The 18,664-nt window shown below is 54.0% G+C and overlaps 3 protein-coding genes and 1 non-coding gene across 5 annotated transcripts; 1 reads left to right on the top strand and 3 right to left on the bottom strand.

Moving 5' to 3' along the window:
• Positions 1 to 4,998: 4,998 nt before the first annotated feature.
• trnag-ucc (transfer RNA glycine (anticodon UCC)) lies at positions 4,999 to 5,070 on the bottom strand. The gene has a single exon. It is a non-coding gene; the product is annotated as a tRNA-Gly (tRNA).
• Positions 5,071 to 5,970: 900 nt separating this feature from the next.
• Positions 5,971 to 11,138, top strand: LOC130929131 (methylcytosine dioxygenase TET-like). Of its 2 annotated transcripts, none has more exons than XM_057856077.1 (4): positions 5,971 to 6,133; positions 6,690 to 6,836; positions 7,394 to 8,359; positions 9,373 to 11,138. In XM_057856077.1, exons 2-4 carry the CDS (start codon positions 6,720 to 6,722, stop codon positions 9,418 to 9,420), a joined length of 1,131 nt encoding a protein of 376 aa, XP_057712060.1. In that variant the 5' UTR covers positions 5,971 to 6,133; positions 6,690 to 6,719; the 3' UTR covers positions 9,421 to 11,138. The 2 variants fall into 2 exon arrangements, with proteins under 2 accessions (XP_057712060.1, XP_057712061.1); XM_057856078.1 differs by lacking the exon at positions 5,971 to 6,133 and adding an exon at positions 6,199 to 6,373.
• On the bottom strand, positions 8,105 to 16,494 carry LOC130929130 (E3 ubiquitin-protein ligase Topors-like). The gene is made up of 4 exons (XM_057856076.1): positions 16,309 to 16,494; positions 14,123 to 15,648; positions 12,797 to 12,895; positions 8,105 to 12,714 (listed from the first exon to the last, which is right to left on the bottom strand). The coding sequence occupies exons 2-4, from the start codon at positions 15,643 to 15,645 to the stop codon at positions 11,916 to 11,918; spliced, it is 2,421 nt and encodes an 806-aa protein (XP_057712059.1). The 5' UTR covers positions 15,646 to 15,648; positions 16,309 to 16,494; the 3' UTR covers positions 8,105 to 11,915.
• Positions 16,495 to 17,054: 560 nt separating this feature from the next.
• Positions 17,055 to 18,634, bottom strand: LOC130928695 (early growth response protein 4-like). The gene is made up of 2 exons (XM_057855410.1): positions 18,289 to 18,634; positions 17,055 to 18,208 (listed from the first exon to the last, which is right to left on the bottom strand). Exons 1-2 carry the CDS (start codon positions 18,632 to 18,634, stop codon positions 17,313 to 17,315), a joined length of 1,242 nt encoding a protein of 413 aa, XP_057711393.1. The 3' UTR covers positions 17,055 to 17,312.
• Between the last annotated feature and the right edge of the window lie 30 nt (positions 18,635 to 18,664).

Genomic DNA, 18,664 nt, shown 5'->3' with positions numbered 1-18,664 from the left:
TTTCCTCTGAGTTTTTGGTTTCGGGAAACATATGAAGAAAACATCCGTTTGTGTCGTAACATATGTCATAATGTCTAGAGTCGTTTCTACAAGTTCCAAAAAAGCAATGTGTGATCGGCATGCTCGTTTTTGAAAGATTACCGGAGAAAAGTAGCACCTTTAACATGGTTTCTATGCGCGGCCGGGTCTATAATGTCCCACTTCGGCTTTACGATGCGACGTCACGGTCTAAAAATAGCCTGCGTGCAGTACGCCATTAAGGCGCACATCTCTCCGGACCCTGAGCAAACGGCACTTAAAAAAATGTATTTGTATGAATCGCTTATCTGTGGCTATGCGCTACTATTCTATCGCTAAGTTTCAGTTTTTGGTCAAATATCTTCCATGTTCCCAGTTCTGTTGTCATCTCTATGACAACGATGCGCTACTATTCTATCGCTAAGTTTCATTTTTGGTCAAATATCTTCCATGTTCCCACTTCTGTTGTCATCTCTATGACAACGATGCGCTGATTGGCTGAGAGAGCCCGCAAGCTGCTAGCTAGAGCGGACAGACCGCAGCCGTGCGAAACACGAGTGGCGCCCGGCATTTTGCAATCTGTTTACATGCCACCAGTAGAAGACCGAATCTAACAAAACGGCATGCTCAAAGTTGACCAAAAGAAGGAAAAGTAGACAATGAAAATCGCCATTTCAATGAGGAATGGACTGAAAAAAATAGGCGTCCATTTTACCAACTGCGAGTAGCAAACCTATGTGCTTCAAGACAGTTGCTCTGATAAAAAGTGCATGAAAATGTGAAACGCCACTATGTTAAAGAGCCCCGCTGAACTTTCCTTCTAAATCAGAATTGAGAAGGCAAGAAATGAACAGGTTGGAGCAGTCATATCAAGAGTCGAGCAAGGTTATTGTTAAATCTATGACACAACGACAAATTGCAACGGAGTGCTCACTCAGAGCGTCGTGGGTGTTGGCCAAACATAAGAAGCCTTCCTCTGATGGAGAAAAAAATAAAAGAGTGAATGACTGAAGCGATGACAGCAAGGTTGAAAGGGAAAGAAGAGGAGGAAATGACAACAAAAATCAAACAAATCTCACTCTCAGACGCACTCAAGTACTGGCTGATGATGTGAGTAAACGGCCAAGTGCCATTTCTCTCATTTAGCAGTGTTTTACAGTTAAAGTGACTGTCAATAATTGTCATGTTTGCGCCTTAATGACAGAGCTTGTCATTCATGTTCTGAACAAGTGAACGTGTACTGTACCACTTGGACATGTTTTCTTTTTTGTCCAGCAGTGTTTGACAGTTACAAAATGTATTGTCAATAGGTATTGTTTGCACCTTAACAACAGACCTTGTCAATAATTTAGTGTACTTGCATGTTTCTTTTTATGTATTTTTAGTCAAAAATGTTTTGTTATTTTTATTGAATCGGAATGTACATTGTACTTATGTTTGGTCAAAAGAAAACCACCTTCCACCTGCCTTGTACTTGACCGACATGAATAAATGGGCCCATGCTTGTATGAAAAAAAATAATTGTGGACCTTCAAGTTTGGTATTTGAGGACCCCTCGTCTATGCTCTCGCTACCCAAAAATGTCAGTTAGCGTGACAACGTCACAAATTTCTCGGTTGACTTTTTCTCAAAAACATGACTTCTAACTGATAATCTGCCTCTGCCCATTGACGACCGTCCTACTGTTCTAACGGCTTTAATATTTTCATCAATGAACTCATTGGCCGCCATTGACGGGGATAGGGCTCCAATCCATTTGGCCCGGGAGAATGGCCAGAAAATAGGAAATGACCCAGAACCCCCCCCACCCACAAATAAATACCATGAATGAAATGAAAGCTCCATTTTCTTCATATTCTTTTAACACACTGTTTTGTTTTTCCAAAACAAACAAGAAAACCAGTTTTGTATTTGCAATTTATTCAGGGCGACCCACTGGAACCGGATCCGCCACCTATTTTGGGTCCCCGACCCCTGAGGTTGACAAAGCTCAGCTGTTTTCAACAGTGTAGCAGCACATTCCAGTAGAACATCACGTCAAGTCCATCCAATTCGGAATCAAAACAAGTCACAGTTTGTCAGTCGTGTATTTTTGGCTACTTCTAGCAGTTAGTGCAGGGTGGGCTTAAGTACGTTCTAATAAAAATCATAAATCACACGCGGGAAATGAGGTGAGTGCGCACCAGCAAACGCCGGCCAACTGGAGGTCATTCATTCTAGCACGTGCGCAGGAAATACCGTGCGGACAAAGCCGGGCCTTATTAAAGGAGCTTACAGTAGTTAGTCGAGCAGCGGGGCGTACCGCAGGATTTGGACAGTGACACTTAACCGCCGGCTCCAAAAACAATGTACAGCGCTGAACGGAAATCAACCTTTCTAGGGCGCTGATTGACTACCGAATGAATTGGACGTCTCGCGCTGTCTGTCCGTAGCATTGGAAGATCAAGTCTGGATGCCTGGTCTTTCCACTTGCCCAAAAAAGCTTCCCCTTTTCACCAACGAACTCATCGGCCGACATCCACGGCAACGGACATTCGAGCAGACGGGAAAGACGAGGGTACGACAGGGAAGCGTCATCTTTTGACGGCGGCCGTCCCGGTTCACGCGGATATGACGGCCAATGAGTTCGGCGACCGGCGAAACGGTTCTACGTTGGCATCTTTTGTGAGACCAAACACGCTCACGGAATCGGATTTCGTCCGGCGAGCTAAAGCGCGCGTCAGTTCAAACAGAACATGGCGACGGGTGAAATCTTTTGTCGTCGACTCCTCCTAATGAATGCGTTTCACGCATCCGATATAAATAAAGGGGTTAGGGTCACTGTCCAAATGCTGCCCTCGGGCAGTTAGCCAGTTCATCGGTTTAGACGTCCCGTGTTCCTTGCCGCTGCGTGTGGAGGACGTGGAGGGCCCGCGAGACGTGGTGGGCCCAGTGGACCAGCTCCCGGAGAACGCGATGCGTCCACAATTTGAGTTGGAAAGCTCCGCCGGCGCCCCCGTCCGTTTCCTAGTCAAAAGTCAAGACGAGACCATCGTTACGACCGGCGTTTTGGATGGTAAACGCTCAGACTGCAGTTTTAAACTCGGCGGGTGCGGAATCCAAAACCGACGTCGAGTTTTTTGAACGACGTTTCCTTAAACGACATACGAAAAGCTACCTAGGCGCTCGTGACCGTATAGATGTCACACGTGGAGAGAGCCAGACGGCGGCGGCGGCGGCGGCCGAACCGGAGTTGGAAAAATACGCTCGTCGGAGCGTCGTAAATAGGTCCAATTGGGAGGTACAACATCCGAGACGAGCTTTGGATACCGCACCGTTATCGTCGGACGAGCGCACCTCATCGCCGCGGACGTCCGGGGTGACTTCCAGCTCGGCGCCGTCCGTCTCCAGCAGATCTTTGGTGGTGCGGAGCAAAAGCTCCAAGCGGATGCGGACGTCGCCTCGCAGCGTCTCGTAGTCGCTCCCCAGCTCGCCCCACTCCTCTTCGGCCCGGGCGATGGCGCAGTGCAGCAGGCCCAGGCAGCGGCGCAGGGCGGCGTGCAGCAGCCGCACGCGCCCCTCCGCGTCGGGCTCTTCGGGGCTCGGGTCCAGGGACACCAGGCGGCCGTCCTCGGGGGGGCGCTCCGACAGGAAGCTCTCCTGCTCCGTCTGCGAGTCGTATCGATTAGGGGACGGATCCGTCCGGGAAGAAAAATACACAATCCATTAGGGAGAGCGGGGACTCTGGCTTTTAGTCTGATGACTGCCCGCATCCGAGGATGCGCTGGACACTTATTATTGAACGTGGGGGGGGAAAAAACAACAACAAAAACGCAGATAGATGTATACGCGAAATGCAATCAATATAAAATGTGACGAGTTCAAATGTCGCACTCGCAGGTGTATGATTTTTGCACTGTTACATCAATAACGATGCACAAACTGTCACCTGCCTTAATCCTGGTCTTCGTACAGTATTCTATTCTTCCTGCAGGCCCCCCCTCCTCTCGGATGTCTACTCTACACTGTGAATGGCACCGAACGAACACATTACAATTGATGACATTTTCTGTTTTTTCTCCATGGACTGCATTTGACACGGCCTATGCAGGGCACTCATTGAATTGCCGTCGACGTCGCTAGATGTCCGATTCATTTAAAGTGGGATTTAAACTCATGTTTGAAGTGCACGGCAGTAGGAACATTCACGAACCGAGCCATCAAAAAGACGCAAGTCCAAAAATATGAACTATTCCATATTGAAGTGGTGTTGCCAAGGCAACAAAAGGTGCGGCCTATCTTATCCAGCGTTTATCAACCCGTGATGCATTGCGGAGACGAAAGCTGCGGTGAAATGAACGCCACTCACGTCCCCGTATACGGCGATGACCGTCCAGAAACCGCAGCGAAAGAAACTCACGTATAACTGGAGCAAGCGGGTAGATTCGTAGAGCAAAAGCCGGGCGAGGTTGAGCGCTCTCCCCGTGGCCGAGGAATCGGGCACCGGCGCCTCGGGGGAGCTCATCCCCTCCTGCTCGTCCTGCTGCTGCTGCTGCTCGGCCATTCCGCGCTCGTCGCTCGGCTCTCGACGCTTCAACCGAGTCGCAATCGCTGCTCCTATCACCGTTGCAGTTATTCGGGCGGAATCGGTGTCGCCGGAGCGGACGCTAATTAGTTCCGGAGAGCACCGGTGGCCAGGGGGCGTATTCCGGAGGGGAGGGGAAGGGGGGCATTTTTCCAGAGACCCCCACCCACCCGGGCAACTATGTCAAACATGCATTGGCGTGATTTTTGACCACTGCGATTAACTTTCAAACCATCACAATTCCGTGGATTATCCACCTTTTAGGACATCTAGAATTCATTTGAGCACGCTCAATGATCGTTACACGGTGACTACAAAGTGACGGTTACTCTCTGGATTAGCCGTTGCTGACAAAACAAGAAAAAAGACTTTTTTTAAGAGACATTTTCTCAAACAATAAAAAATAAATAAAGATGTGCGTTAGCCGGGAATCGAACCCGGGACAACTGCTTGGAAGGCAGCTATGTTAACCACTACACCACCAACGCTATCTCACTTCCTCAATGAATTTTACATTAAAACATCAATCAATTTCCGATTTTAACATTTTCCATGCGTTTTTTAGAACACGAGATGACAATCTATTTGTTGGGCAAAAATGTATCTCCAAAACGACAAGCGTTTTAAGAACTGTTTGTTCGTGTCGTATGATGACTATACATGTGTTCACCACCAGCTTTTCCATTTTCATCAACGCATTCCCTTCCACTGTACGGTAACGGCGCGTCTGATCCATTTGAGGTAGGAGGGCCGCGTTCACTGTCAGCCCTCCCACTTCAAACGGATTGGACGTCTACTAGCGGTTCATTTCGCTGCCTACCCTCCTACTTCAAATGGAACAGATGTATCCTTCTCTTGGTGATTCTAATGTAGCTATTGTAAAGCACTTTGAATTATCCCGTGTTGTGTTTATAATACAAATCGATCACCTCATTCATACCGTTTAATATGTAAATATTGCTTGTATTTTGTTTTCTTTGTCTGAGAAGAGTGAAGAAGGAGGAGCCATTTAAAGTTGCACTTTCCGCTCTCGTCCACTAGACGGCAGTATGCCGAACGGCGCCTGTTGTTCCGAGGGCATGTGTTTTGGGGAGGGGTCAAAGGTCACCGGACCACCCGAGTCGACTCACCGCGGGCCGACCTTCGACCTGTGTCAAGGAAGGCTCGGGACTCGTCGAGAAGGCTCGGGACTCATCGGCTTCCTGGCGAGCCGCCAATCATCTTCACACTTTACCGCCTCCTCTTCCTCCCCGGGCGCCAATCAGACGCCACGCGGCGCGCGGCCACGGGTGGCGCCAGACGCAGCGGAGGGCACGAGCCGACACGCGCTTCCCCTCCCCCTTCCTGTCAGCGAGCATCAGCCTGCCAACGAGGGCCCCCCCCCTCCCCGCCCCTCCGCCGCGTCGTGAGGACGACGCACGTATTCGTTCATAACCTCCGCCATTATTCATCGCCCCCTCCCCCCCTGCAGGGTCTCTCGCTGTCTCCACGCCACCTGCTAATTGAACTCCTTCTTCCTGCCTCGCGCAAGCTCGCTTGTGCCAAGCCCAGGTGATTATACGCCCCCCCCCCGTTCCCATTATCCATCACCCCCCCCCCCCCCTTCCACCCCATACCCCGCCATCCCTCCCCGCCGCTGACAGACCGACAAATCCCTCCCGGTGCTCCAACCCCCCGCCGCCACCTGCCCCCCTCCGCCACCTCCTCCATCTCCTTCCCCGCCAGCCATGATCCGTGGCGGGCTAATTCCCAGACGGTCGTCCTCTCGCGCTTCTCCTCCTGGCGGGCCCGGTGAGTAGCCTCATCTCCTCACGTTCCGCCTCTGACCGCCGCATGCCGCCTTCACGCTTTTTAGCCTTTTACGAGCCGCCTTCAACCCCCCGCCCCCCCCCCCCCCCCCGTCTTCCTCCTGCTGCGCCTGCGGGACGAGGGGGAGGCGGCGTGGGGGGGGGGGGTGTTAATGTGCCGCCTGGGAGAGCGCTTTCCTCTTAACCTTCCGTCACGCCGACCGGATAATTAGTCCCTCCTCCGGGGTTCGCTCTCGGGCGCCCGCCGCGGGTCAGAGGTCACGGGAAGTCAGCGTGTTCGCCTTTTCTCCCCTTTGCAGGAAAGTAAACAAAAGGCGCGGGCGGCGGCCATGTCGGGCATGACGAGCGGCGTTTGCGTGGAGAGCGACCTGTCGTCCGTGCTGCAGCGAAGCTCCGCCTCCTCGCACCACCACCCCAATCACCACGGTTACGGCGGGCAGGGCCAGGTGAGCAAGTGGGGCTCGGGTTGAAACTTGGAGCAGAGAATCGAGTGAACTTTGAATCGGACAGAGTTAATAGTTTTCAGCATAAATGTATTTCAATAACTAGAATAAATTACAATGGGGTGCTACGCTCTCCCACCGTTCCAAGGTATGTTTTGGCATCGACCCCGGATCAATTGGGATAGCTTTGGCGCAGGGTTGACTAAATCCGGACCTCGGTGCCACTTTTCCTGTCTTGTTTTCCACGTCTCTCTCCCTAACGCACCTGACTCAAATGATTATGTCATCAGCAACCTCTCCAGAAGCCTGATAATGATCCTGATTTTTTGGATTCAGGTGTGTTGGAGGAGGGAGACATGGAAAACACGAGAGGAAAAGTGGCACCGAGGTCTGGATTTAGTCAACTCTGCTTTAGCAAGTGGGGCCGATCGCCAGGCTAAAATCGTTCGGTGCTAAGAAGTCGAATCAGAATGGGCAGCTTTTTAGCTCAGTATCAGTTTGACCGTTTACCACGGCTCCAAAACTGCTGCCAATTTTTCAACTTTCTCTCCTCCTCACAGGTTTCCACACTGGCGCCCATGCTGGACTACAGCAGCGAGATGGACCGCTACCGCTCGTCCATCGCCAGTTTCTACAAGACCAACGTGGACGTGGGCAACTTCCCGCCGTCGGCCAAGCTGGCGGCGCGCTTGGCGGCCGCCGCTCCCATCTTCCCCCCCGCCGCCACCAGACTGGGCGCCGTGGCCACGACGCCCTGGGGGTGCCACGACAACGTCAACCACCCGGCGGCCGTTTTCTGGGGCCGGCCCAAACCCGCCGGCGCCGCGCACCACCACCGGCACCATCCGGCGACGCCCGCGCACGTGACGCCCTCGCACCCCCACGGAAGCGGCATGCACCAGGGCGGCGGCGCCGAGGACGGGGGTCGGACCGATAAACACTCTCCCGCCTCGCTTCCCGTCACCCAAGCGGCGCACCACCACCCCGTGGCGCCCGGTAACGCCAACTTCCTGCCCGGCTACGGCGGTGGGGGCGACTGCGGCGCGGGCAAGCAGGGACACGGCCACCCGGACGCGATGGGCCTATCGGAGGGCGGCGGCTGCAACGGGGGCGGGGTTCTGGGAAGCGGCTTCCTGGGAGGGCTGGGCCTACCCCCGGGCGTTATCGTCATGGCCATGGGTTCGACGGCGGGCGGCGCGCCCGACGCCGGCAGCGCTTTCCAGATGACGGGCGGCCAGCGGGGGCCCGCGGACTGCCAGCAGCACGCCGGCTCCTCGCCCTGCCCCTCCTCGTCCTCGCCCTCGTCGTCAGGGGTGGCGACGGGGGTCCTGTCGCCCCCCTCGTCCTCGTCTTCCTCCAAGAGGAAGCGCAAGCGCTGCGGCGTGTGCGGGCCCTGCCGGCGGCTCATCAACTGCGGCGTGTGCTCGTCCTGCCGCAACAGGAAGACGGGCCACCAGATCTGCAAGTTCAGGAAGTGCGAGGAGCTCAAGAAGAAGCCGGGGGGCGGCGGGGGCACACCGCTTGAGGTGAGTCGGCAAAAGTAGAATCTGTCTCACTGCGTGCGCGGAGGCGAGATAAAGATTACAATTAAGAATCCATTCAGCTGTCCTTAGCGGACCAGTTAGCGCCACCCCTTGCAGTTCTGAGGTCAAGGGTTCCATCCAGCGTAGGAGGCCGCTTCAACGCTCGTCATCGTCGCCACTGTCTTACTGTGGCCTGCGATTCACTAACAACCAGTCAGTCCGTACTTATCCCGTATAGGCTCCGAGACGCTTCTGAGATAAATGAACGGAGCAAAAAACAACATGTTTCGCCTCTTCGCCTCCGTTTTTTTTTTCTTTTTCTTTTCCTAATCTCTGACTGTTCAAAGATTTAACTTCTTCAAAGGTAGAACTCGCATACCCCTAGTGGGACCTCACCCCCGGGTCACAAAAAGTATAAATGATTGACTCAAAATATTTCTGAGCAATTTCTTCTACCTCTGATAACAGAGAATTACGTTTAAAGACAAACCACCATTTTAAAACTTATACTATACACTGTCTGCATGTGATTATGGGTATTCATGATTTGGAATTAGCGCAGAGAAGACTGCAGTCATTTTCTGGAAAACATGGCTTTTATTTACAACATTCTCCACAAGGACAGACAAAGTAAAGAAACAACAAATCTTCTTTAGGCTTTTTGTCTTGAACTCATTCATTGCCAGCACAGCGCAGAATACGTGCCGCCGTAGCTAATGTGGACACCACGCAAACTTGGCGCGCGTGTACATTAATGAGCGGCGCCGGACCCGGCCGACGTCACCGTTCATCCTCGCTTCCTCCCGTGAGTCGCCGCAAACCGGAGCTAATTAGCGCGCGCACGCACAATGCCGGGATGCGCACGTGCTAGCACATTAGGCTAATCTTTGTCAATTAGACACTAATTGGAACTGCGGCGCGAGTGTGAATGAAGATACAGTGACGGCGCGCGTGTGTGTGTGTTTGTGTGGTCAGAAAGATTAATGGAGTCTTTTTCTTTTTTGTTCCGATTGTAGAGACCGCCATCCGTCCCGACGGGCGAGGCCTTCCGATGGTTCTTCTAAAACCGGAACGGACCGAGGACAGTTCGGACGGTCGGCCAATCCGTGTATCGTTCCTTCATTCTCCAAAAGAAAAAGGCAAAGAGACTATTTTTTGGTTTGAATCCGAAGGGCAAAACATCAGATTTTTTCGTATTTCAAATTCAGGCTCGGAAAATACAAAACTGGATCGAGATGCGAACCCAAGGTTTTATTCCTTGCGAATAGAATTACGTTTTAGCCTTGTCGCGTTGAGTTTAAACGCACGGTCGAAAAACGACATTAAAATCAGGGTGTCCCTCATCCGGTCAGGAGGTCGTTTTCAAGAGACCGGGTGCGGTTTTCGAAGATGTATTTATTGGACGGATATTGCCAAAAGAAACGAAAATACCGACAGACGCGGCTGAAAAACGGGGCCTTCGGAAGGCCAACCTTTCGGCAGCCCTCGCGGCAAACTAACGCTAAAGAGCGCGGTGTACAAATGATCCTCTCCGCAGTGAGGAAATGACGTTTGAACGCGCTTGTGGAGATAGCGGATCGGGCTCTGCATCGGTAGATTCTCAAAATTGGGCGAATGGGGGTCTAATGCAAAAATAGGTGATTTAGTTCAGTTGTACCTCTCCAAGTTGAAAACTGAGCAGTATCTTAGCTTTGAACGCTAACTGTACGACCCACAAATCTTCTTTCACATACAACTAGAAGGAGACAAACACACTTTGAGAATCTCCGCCTTGGCGTGTACGACCGCGATCCGACGACAACTTTTCAACTCGAGCCTCAAATTGTCATCGAAAAAATCTTGAATTGAAAAATTGTGATTTTTATGGGGCGAAAAGAACTCGCCGGTCCTTTTGTCATTTTTTGGGATTCAGCGCCGAGAACGAACGCCGCGCAGATTCGGTAGCTCGGAGGGCGAACCCGCCGCGGGGGACGGCGCTCGTCGACTCCGTTTGCGTGTCACGTGTGAGAAAGGACTACAAGTTTCCTCAGGAGGACTACGAGGACCGTCAAAACTCTCGACGGCCAAAAGGACGAGGGAGCCGATTGCATCATCCCGCGCCAGCTCGGCAGAATGCCGGTCGTCCTTGACGACGGAGCGCCTTGTTGCTTAGCGACTGCTAACAATGGACCCGCGCCGGTGCGCGGCAATGTGGGCGTGGCGAGCAAACGCGCGATGACGGATGCCCGAAGCTGTTTATGACATGACTCGGGGCGCTTGTCGGCCGCCGTTGACGGCGCCAGACGCCTCGTTCGCTTTGATCGGGGGACGGATCTCCCAGATTGGACCTCCTTTGCCGTCGATGGCGCTACGTATTCACATGGATGTCTATCATTGGAACTGGCAGGCAATGAGTTAAATACTATGAGTTTAAAAAAACGGTGCCATAACCAGGGTGTATTTCTTATTTTATTCAATGAAATTGGTTTATCTTTTTTTTTTTTTTTTTTGGTGTACTCATAAAAAAAAAAAAAAAAAAATACTCATTAAAAACCTGGCGTCCACACAATATGTGCAATGTGATGGCGACGCCAGGTCTTTAAGGCAGTGGTCTCCAAACTATTCTACATAGGGCCGTGGGTGCAGGATTTCATTCCAACAAAACAAGACCACACCTTTTCACCAATCTGGTGTTTTATAAGTGTCATCAGTTGATTTCAGTCAGGTTTTAGTAGAAACCACATTAGTTAAAAGGTCTGCGCTTGAATGGTATGAATAAAGACCAGGACCCACAGTGGCCCTCAAGGACCGGTTTGGAGACCCCTGCTTTAATGGGTACATCTGTACATCTACATTTTTTTTTGCGGGGGGGGGGACACGACCTAAAACTGCAAGCATCACTTCATCTCCGACAGATAAGATGTCCCATCCATTTTTGGACCGGTCCAATTGGATTGGACGTCTAACGCCGTCAATGGCAGTGATAACGCCAAACCCGGCAAAATGGATTTTAAGTCTACCACTTGGCGGCCAAAACCCGATTTTTAGCCCATCCAGATTGAAACTTTTCTAGCACAGAAAAGTGCACCAATGTTTCGATGTCCATTTGTGGGGGCAAGGCCAGCGCTTGGAGGGGCGTATCGATTATGGCAACGCAGGTAAGTCATGTCAATATTTGTTAGCTAGGTAAGATGGCTCATGAAACGATATTTTCAAACTGGTCCGTAGAGACTTTCTCATGTTGCATATTTGTTGCCGCCGTCACCATCCTGCGACATCAAACGCGACACCCTCGTTGCCACGGCGACTTGTCGGCAGCATCAATCGTGTGGCTCTGTTTGAACGGGGCCAATGTCAATTTGGACACTCGTGCAAAAAAAAAGGGGAATTGGCCCAAACAGATTGGAATTGGATATGCCTGCAGTCTGAACGCAGCCTGCGCCAACGTGTTCACTTTCTTTTTTTTAAAAACATGGCGCCACCCTGCGGCAAGGAAGCGAGGTGCGCCCGACATAACCGAGTGTTGCTGTGGCAACAAGAGTCGAAACGTCAAAAAGCGGAAAGAACAGAACAATGCGGGTCATGTGAACAAGAGGGAGGGAGAGGGGGAGCGCGGAGCGCCGGGGTCACTTCCCGCTGCCGCCGCGTCTACTTCAATCAAGCAGTCGAGGAGGGAAAAATTTTCTTCTTCCTCAGTCTCTAATTCCCGAAGGCGAAGAAGCGGCGGGGTGCTTCTTCCAATTCCATCGGCCGCCGAGCCGCCGCCGCTTACCGGAAGGTCGAGCGGCGGCGGGGCGCCCGCGACCCGACCGTCGCACGTTCGGGGCTGGTCCGACGGACCGCCGTCGTCCGCGTCCGTCTCGCAAGATCGCGACGGGAGAGAGCAAAGGATCGGCGAGCTCCCGTCGCTTTCCGCGTCGACTCTCGTCGAGTCGGTCGGAAAGGAAAACTCACTTTCCTCTTCCTCGGCGTGGCATTTTTTAAGGCGGAGCGGCGGCGGGGAGCTCCTCTTAATTCGATGGGCCACCGAGCGGATGCTACCGTCGCTTCTCTGGAAGTCGAGCGGCGGCAGGGGGGCGTCCCGTTTAACGCTCATTGGGGGTTCGTCCGAAAGGCCGTCGTCCGTCTCGGAAAACCACGACGGGAGAGAGCACAGAATCGGCGAGCTCCCGACGCTTTCCGCGTCGGCTCGCGTCGAGTCGGTCGAAAAGGGAAGCTCGCTTTCTCCTCGCTCGACGTGGCGTTCGCCGAGGCGGAGCGGAGGCGGGGCGCGTCTTACCCGGTCCGTTTCGACTTCATCGGACGGGCCGCCGTCCTCGACTCGGCCGAGCGGCGAGCCGTCCCCGCTGTCGCTGTCCAACGTGATGACGAGCGGCGACCTGCCGGACGAGGGCCACCTAAAGTTAGCCGCGCCGGCGGAACGTAGCTTCGGGTCGACTCCGGAGGTTCTTATTTTTGTACCTGTCGCGTCGCGCCGTCCGGCGTCGGCGCCCGGAGGGGGCGGCGCCCTCGTACACGATCTCCACACTGGGACTGCGGTCGCGTCGGCGATCTCTTGCGCTGCGGGACGGAAAAGGGCGGGAGTCTCGTCAGTAATAGCCGCTGCCGTACGCCGTCCGAAGTCCTCGCTCGCGCCCAAACGACTCCCGTATTTGTAGGGGCGCGCCATCTTCGATGCGCCCCGCGATTCGATTCGATTCGATTACAATTCAGGGCGCTCCGATTCGACGATTGAACAATGACCACGGTTATCGATGCATCGTACATTACTAATGAATAATGTAGACACATTTATGTCCATTATTTATTTCAAATATCCTAATGATTCAACAGGAGCGATGGAAACATACCCATACAACCAAAGCTGCCCTTAAACTGCTTATTTTTTAGTGCAAAAACACGAACCATTTTACAGGCAGTACTTATTTCTCAACATGCCTATACAACAAGAAGGTGCAAAAACCTTAGCTGTTTCAAAGGCACTGTTTATTTCTCTAAACAATACAATAAAATTGACGCCGGGGGACCGAATTTCACATTCTCGGGGAAACAAACAAAGTGTCTTCAGAGATAAGACTTCTTTTAACCAATATACTTTGTCTTCCCAGATTTCTGTACTATTTCACATGTTACCGCTGTACTTCATCCTGGTTTTAAACGTTCTACATCTTTTGTACGCCACCAAACAAGGCGCAACTTAGCAAAGCGCTCGCTCGGCGCTAACTAGTAGCATCTCAAAAACGACAACAATACAGTTACAATACAGCTGAACAGTACAAGAGGGTTCGTGTACTCACCTCTGATAGACAGACACGGGACTTTTTCCCAATCAACACAACTTGAACCTACTGCTGGACAATTTAAAGACACGGAGCAATGAACTACAGTACTGTATATCTCTCTTCCCAACTACTCACTCGCCCTCTATTAGTAGGAGTGCCGTTCTAACAGGAAGGCACTGCCCCCTGGTGGCCAGTGGCATTCTCTTCACATCCAATGTTGCGCGTGCGTCCCTTAAAGGTGTCCGTCCGGGCGGGAGACGTATCTTGAATTTCTTTCTGCTCCTAGGGGCTGTCGTAAAAGCTATGAGGGAAAATCATCGTTTTTGAACATTTATGAAAAGTAATCAAATTGTCACGTGTCGAATCGCGATGCATCTAATAATGGATTTTTTGGAACACCCTTACGTATTTGTAGCTAGTTTTCGATAACCCGGCGAGCGACGGAGACGAACGGACGCCAGAGACAACTCTCCGGCCGAAAAGAGAAAGAACGGGAAGCCCTCACCTGTCGCCCCTACTCCTATCGCGGCATCTCCCCCGACGCTTGCCGCCGCGCTCGTTCAGGTGTCGGCTCTTGTACTTTCTCTTCCCGCCGGGCTTTTCCCCGACGGGGCGCGACGAGGACGGCCGGGCCGGCGGCGAAGAGGAGCGGACGGAGGACGGGGACGAAGACGAGGATAATACCCAGCCGGATTCCGAAACTCTGAAGGGGCTCGGCGAGCCGGACTCGGGGCCCGAACGCCGTGCGTGGCCGGGCGTGGCCGTATCGCCGCCTTTCTCGAATCGATCGCGGCTCCTCCTCTTCCTCTTCTTTTTTTCGCTTTTGTCGGCGGGCGGTGGACCGCGCGCACGCCCCGAGCTCGCGGCGGGCTCCTTCTCCGGGCGGGCTGCGGACGGAGGAACCGCGGGAGAGGAGGATTCCGAATCGGACGAGAGCCGCACTAGCTCCGGCGTGCGCTCGGCCAGCGGTTTCTTGTAGCCCACGATCACGCATTCGGCCTCGTCCTCCTGCCGGACGGACCCGACAGCGGGCGACGTCGGGGCCGAGGCGTCGGACGGGACCGCCTCCGTCTCCTCCCCGTGTCTCCCTTCGGCCTCCTCGTCCTCAGAGACAGCGATGACTACGGCGTCGCCGCCGGGCGGGGAGTACTGGACTCGCAGGTCGTACTCGTCCATGCCGAGCGGCGAGCGGGCGAAACAGCGCAGCTCGTGTAAGAAATGTTCGGTTCGGGTTAAGAGCACCGGCCGCAGCTCTCGCTCCACGCTCGCCGCGTCCTCCAAGCCGTGGCGAGTCAATCGCGCGATCAAGAGCCGGTGAAAGCGGCCCGCCAGCCCGCCGTTCCGCGTGCCCAACAAGACCTTCAGCTCGCGCCACAGCCAAGTCCGCAGTCGGTTCAGCTGAGCGGGGTCGCGGCAGAAGCCGTCCGCCGTGACGTCGCGCGGCGGCGAGTCGGGGCCCACGCCGGGCACCCGCCGCGCGCGTGTTCCGCTGAGATACAGGCCGCGGCGAAAGGTCAAGGTCTCTCTCTCGCTCAGGCGCCGCAACTCCGAGCCTTCCCGCTGCATACGCAGCCTGACAGCCAGTCGTGCGGCAAACTCCGGCGGCGGCCGATCGGCGTCGCCCCCGCCGCGCTCCTCCGCGCCGGCCTCGGGGAGGACGTCCTCCTCGCTCCCCGTGGCGCCTCTTCGCCGCCTCCACCGAATGATCCTCAACTCCACGGCCGCCGCCCTGGCCGCCACGCGAGGCTCGTACTTCTGGAAATCGTCCTCGGAGCGCACCGAGTGCAGGATGGAGGCGAACGGCTGCTTGCAGAGAGGACACTCGGCTTTGGTGCGCGACCACTCCTGGATGCACCCGAAGCAGAAGCGGTGCAGGCAGCTGTTCAAATACGCCACGTTGTCGAAGCGGTCCAGACAAATGGGACACTTGGAGTCGGGCGAAACGTCATCCCACGACGCGGGGGCAGGAGGACTGCGACGCGGCGTCCCGCGCGCCGCATCGCGCAGCTTCATCGCCGTGGGGGACATCGCCTGACCGCGGAAGCAACGGCTCAATATTACAAACGAGTTGAGCACCAGTAAACGTCCCGTCCGTTTGAAGCGGGAGCTGCCGACTCCGCTCCCTCCCGCTTCAAATGGATTGGACGTCCATCACTGTCAATGGCAGCCAATGACTTCATCTTTTGCCGTTCCAAATGGGAAAACAACACACAAATACTTGGACAAAAGTCATGGAATGAGCGAGCTGATTACACTATCGTGTTATCCTAACAGCAACGTCCACAATTGACAAAAAACAACAACTTAAAGGTGTTTAAACGCATGCGTTTTTTATATGACTATAAATATATCTCATCTAAAGACCACAAAGATGCTAGAAGTTTCATTTGCCTTAAAATACGATGACAATTTTGCGACACATGTATTGTTTTGAGAGCCTTTGTATTATTGCACTCTTTGACACGGTTGATTACGCAGGGTGGAACTAAAACTGTATAAAAGTGGATTTCTGAAGGCTAAGTTGTAACTGCGAATATAAAAAACGATGTTATTAACAAACAACCATTTCTACCGTTTCCATCTTGATGTTATAAACAGGAAGGCGTTCAATGAAACATTGTTCGACCGGTAATTTAATGATGTTTAGCGTAAAGGCAATGTTAGCATGTTAAAGCTAGCTAGCTTCCGTACCTGGAGGCGATGTTCCAAACACCAATTTTTCTCTGGTCTTGTGCGTTCCCTTCAAAATATTAATTGGGCTCCTTCACTTTAGCTAAATTGGACAGAAAAAAGGGTCCAAATATTTGTGCCTTGTTGTCGATTCCAGGCGGCACCGGCCGGGGGAGCGGCTAGCTGAGCTGAGCTGAGCTGAGCTGAGCTGAGCTAAGCGTCTACCGTGCGAAACGTCATCAGTGGGGGACAGTAGGAAAACGCGCCGGATGCCGCCTCCTAGCGGACTGGAGTGTGCAACAGTTGAAGGGAAACAAAAACTTTTTGAGACACAAAAAGAATGATGTCGCATGAAAATTGATTGTTGATTTGAATGTTTTAAGTGTTAATATGCCAAACGGTCCATTTGGGGGAAAAAAAAAAAAAACTGGTTCGTCTATCACATAAATGAGTTTGTCTCGTCTCTTGGAAATTCTGAATTTTGATTGGAGAAAGTTCCGTACAATATGTCAATTCTCGCAGTAATTTGGGCGACAATAATGAATAGATGAATGTTGTCGAATGGTGCCAGGGATGCCGTCGGACCTTCTCGGACCATCGCGGTCGCGTGTCTCTTGTCGGCTAACCTTGATGCTGCGCGTCGTCGCCATGGCAATGCTTCAGCGACCTTGTCTGTGGAGATGACTCACATTAACTTCAGTTGCCATGGCGACTCAACCTTCCCAGTCCCCCCCTCAACGCACAAAAACACAGAGTTGATCACTGGATTTGTTTTTGATTGTATTTTTTAATTGGAGCATCGTCAAGCGGGGACATGAACACGTATCCCACAATGCTTTAGTGCAAGTTATAGAAAAGTCACATGACGAGAATAGAAACATCTAGAAAAATAGAGCTATGGTACAAACATAAGAGGTCACGTCACTTTTCACCCTCATGCAAGAACATCTCCTTCCCCGTCTCCCGCGAGGGCTCGCCGAGAGGTCGAAGGGGAGCCTTCTTTAGGCCCGGAAGGTTTCGCCGTCTCACACGGCGCTCACGGCCATGGAGTAGGCGGCCATCATTTGCGCTCGGAGCTGCTGCTTGACGTGCACGCGGCCGTGCCGCTTCCTCTCGTCGCTGCGCGCGAAGCGCTTCCCGCACACGTCGCAGGAGAAGGGCTTTTCGCCCGTGTGCGTACGCGTGTGCGTGGTCAGGTGGTCGCTGCGGCTGAAGCTCCGCGCGCACACGCCGCACCGGAAAGGCTTCTGTCCCGTGTGCACGCGCACGTGCCTGTTGAGTTCATCCGAGCGTGAGAAGCGCCGCTCGCAGCCTTCCACCGAGCACGGGAAGGCCTTGGCCTTGGCTTTGGCCTTGGCCTTGGCCTTGGCTTTGGCCTCGGCCTGGGCGCCGCTCTCAGCTCTCTGGGATGATTTGCCGCCTGCCGGAACCCCGCTCGGGCGCACGGTCGGGAAGGCGCCCCGCAGGAGGGACGACAGGAGGTCGGGGTCGAGGGCGGATGGCGCGGGAAGGTGGAGGTCTGCCTCCATTTTCACTCGGCTCGCGTCTGCGCCCGGCCTCCGGTCGGTCATCCGATCCTCTTCCCACTCGACCTCCGATCCGTCGGTCGGCGCCCGGCCTCCGTCTCGGCTCGGCAGAGTCTCGATAAAGTCCGGAGTCGCCGGCGCGGCGATTAAGTCGGCCCCGCGGCCCGACTCGCTCTTGACCGTGACGACGGGGGCGTCCCCCCGCTGCTCCATTTCAGTGCAGATTCCCACGATCTCCGTGATCATGTTGAGGATGGCGTCCGCCGTGCCGCTCAAGCCCGCCGCCGGTTCGGGCGGGAAGCCGGCGGAGAAGTCGACGGAGGGCGAGAGCGATTCGGAGTCGCTGAAGTCGGAGAAGAAATCGGAATCGGAGGCGTCGGTCCCCGGGGAGACAACTGAGGGCGACGGGGAAAGGGACATTCGCTATCATTGCGTAACAGCCGACGGGGACGACGACGACGCCTCGGCGACTCACCGGCTAGTTCGGCCTCGTTGAAGTCGGAGCGGTCGGACTCGGCGCCGTTCACCCAGGCGCTGCACGCGTCCTCAAAGTCGGACAGGAAGCTGCGGTGGCGCTCGGCGAGCATGGCGGCGGACGGACGGGAAGGGAATTTCCTCCGAGCGGGTTTCGGGTTCGCGTCGCTGCGTTCGATCGGCGCCGAGGATGCCGAGCTCCGGTCCTCGCCGTCCCTTTTATACCCTCCGTCTCCGTGGCAACGCCGGCCCCGCATCATTGGCGGAGAGCTGCGCGAGGGATTCCCCCCTCCGTGCGTGTCGAGGATGCCCAAACATGGCCGACTTCCTGCGCTGACGCCGGGCATCCCCGCGCCATAAAAGGAGCGGCGGGCTTT

This window comes from Corythoichthys intestinalis, chromosome 13 (genome assembly GCF_030265065.1).
Source record: "Corythoichthys intestinalis isolate RoL2023-P3 chromosome 13, ASM3026506v1, whole genome shotgun sequence".
In the NCBI taxonomy this organism is placed as follows: Eukaryota; Metazoa; Chordata; class Actinopteri; order Syngnathiformes; family Syngnathidae; genus Corythoichthys; species Corythoichthys intestinalis.
The sequence above is the reverse complement of the archived record's forward strand: the minus strand, read 5'-3'. Positions and strand labels throughout refer to the sequence as shown.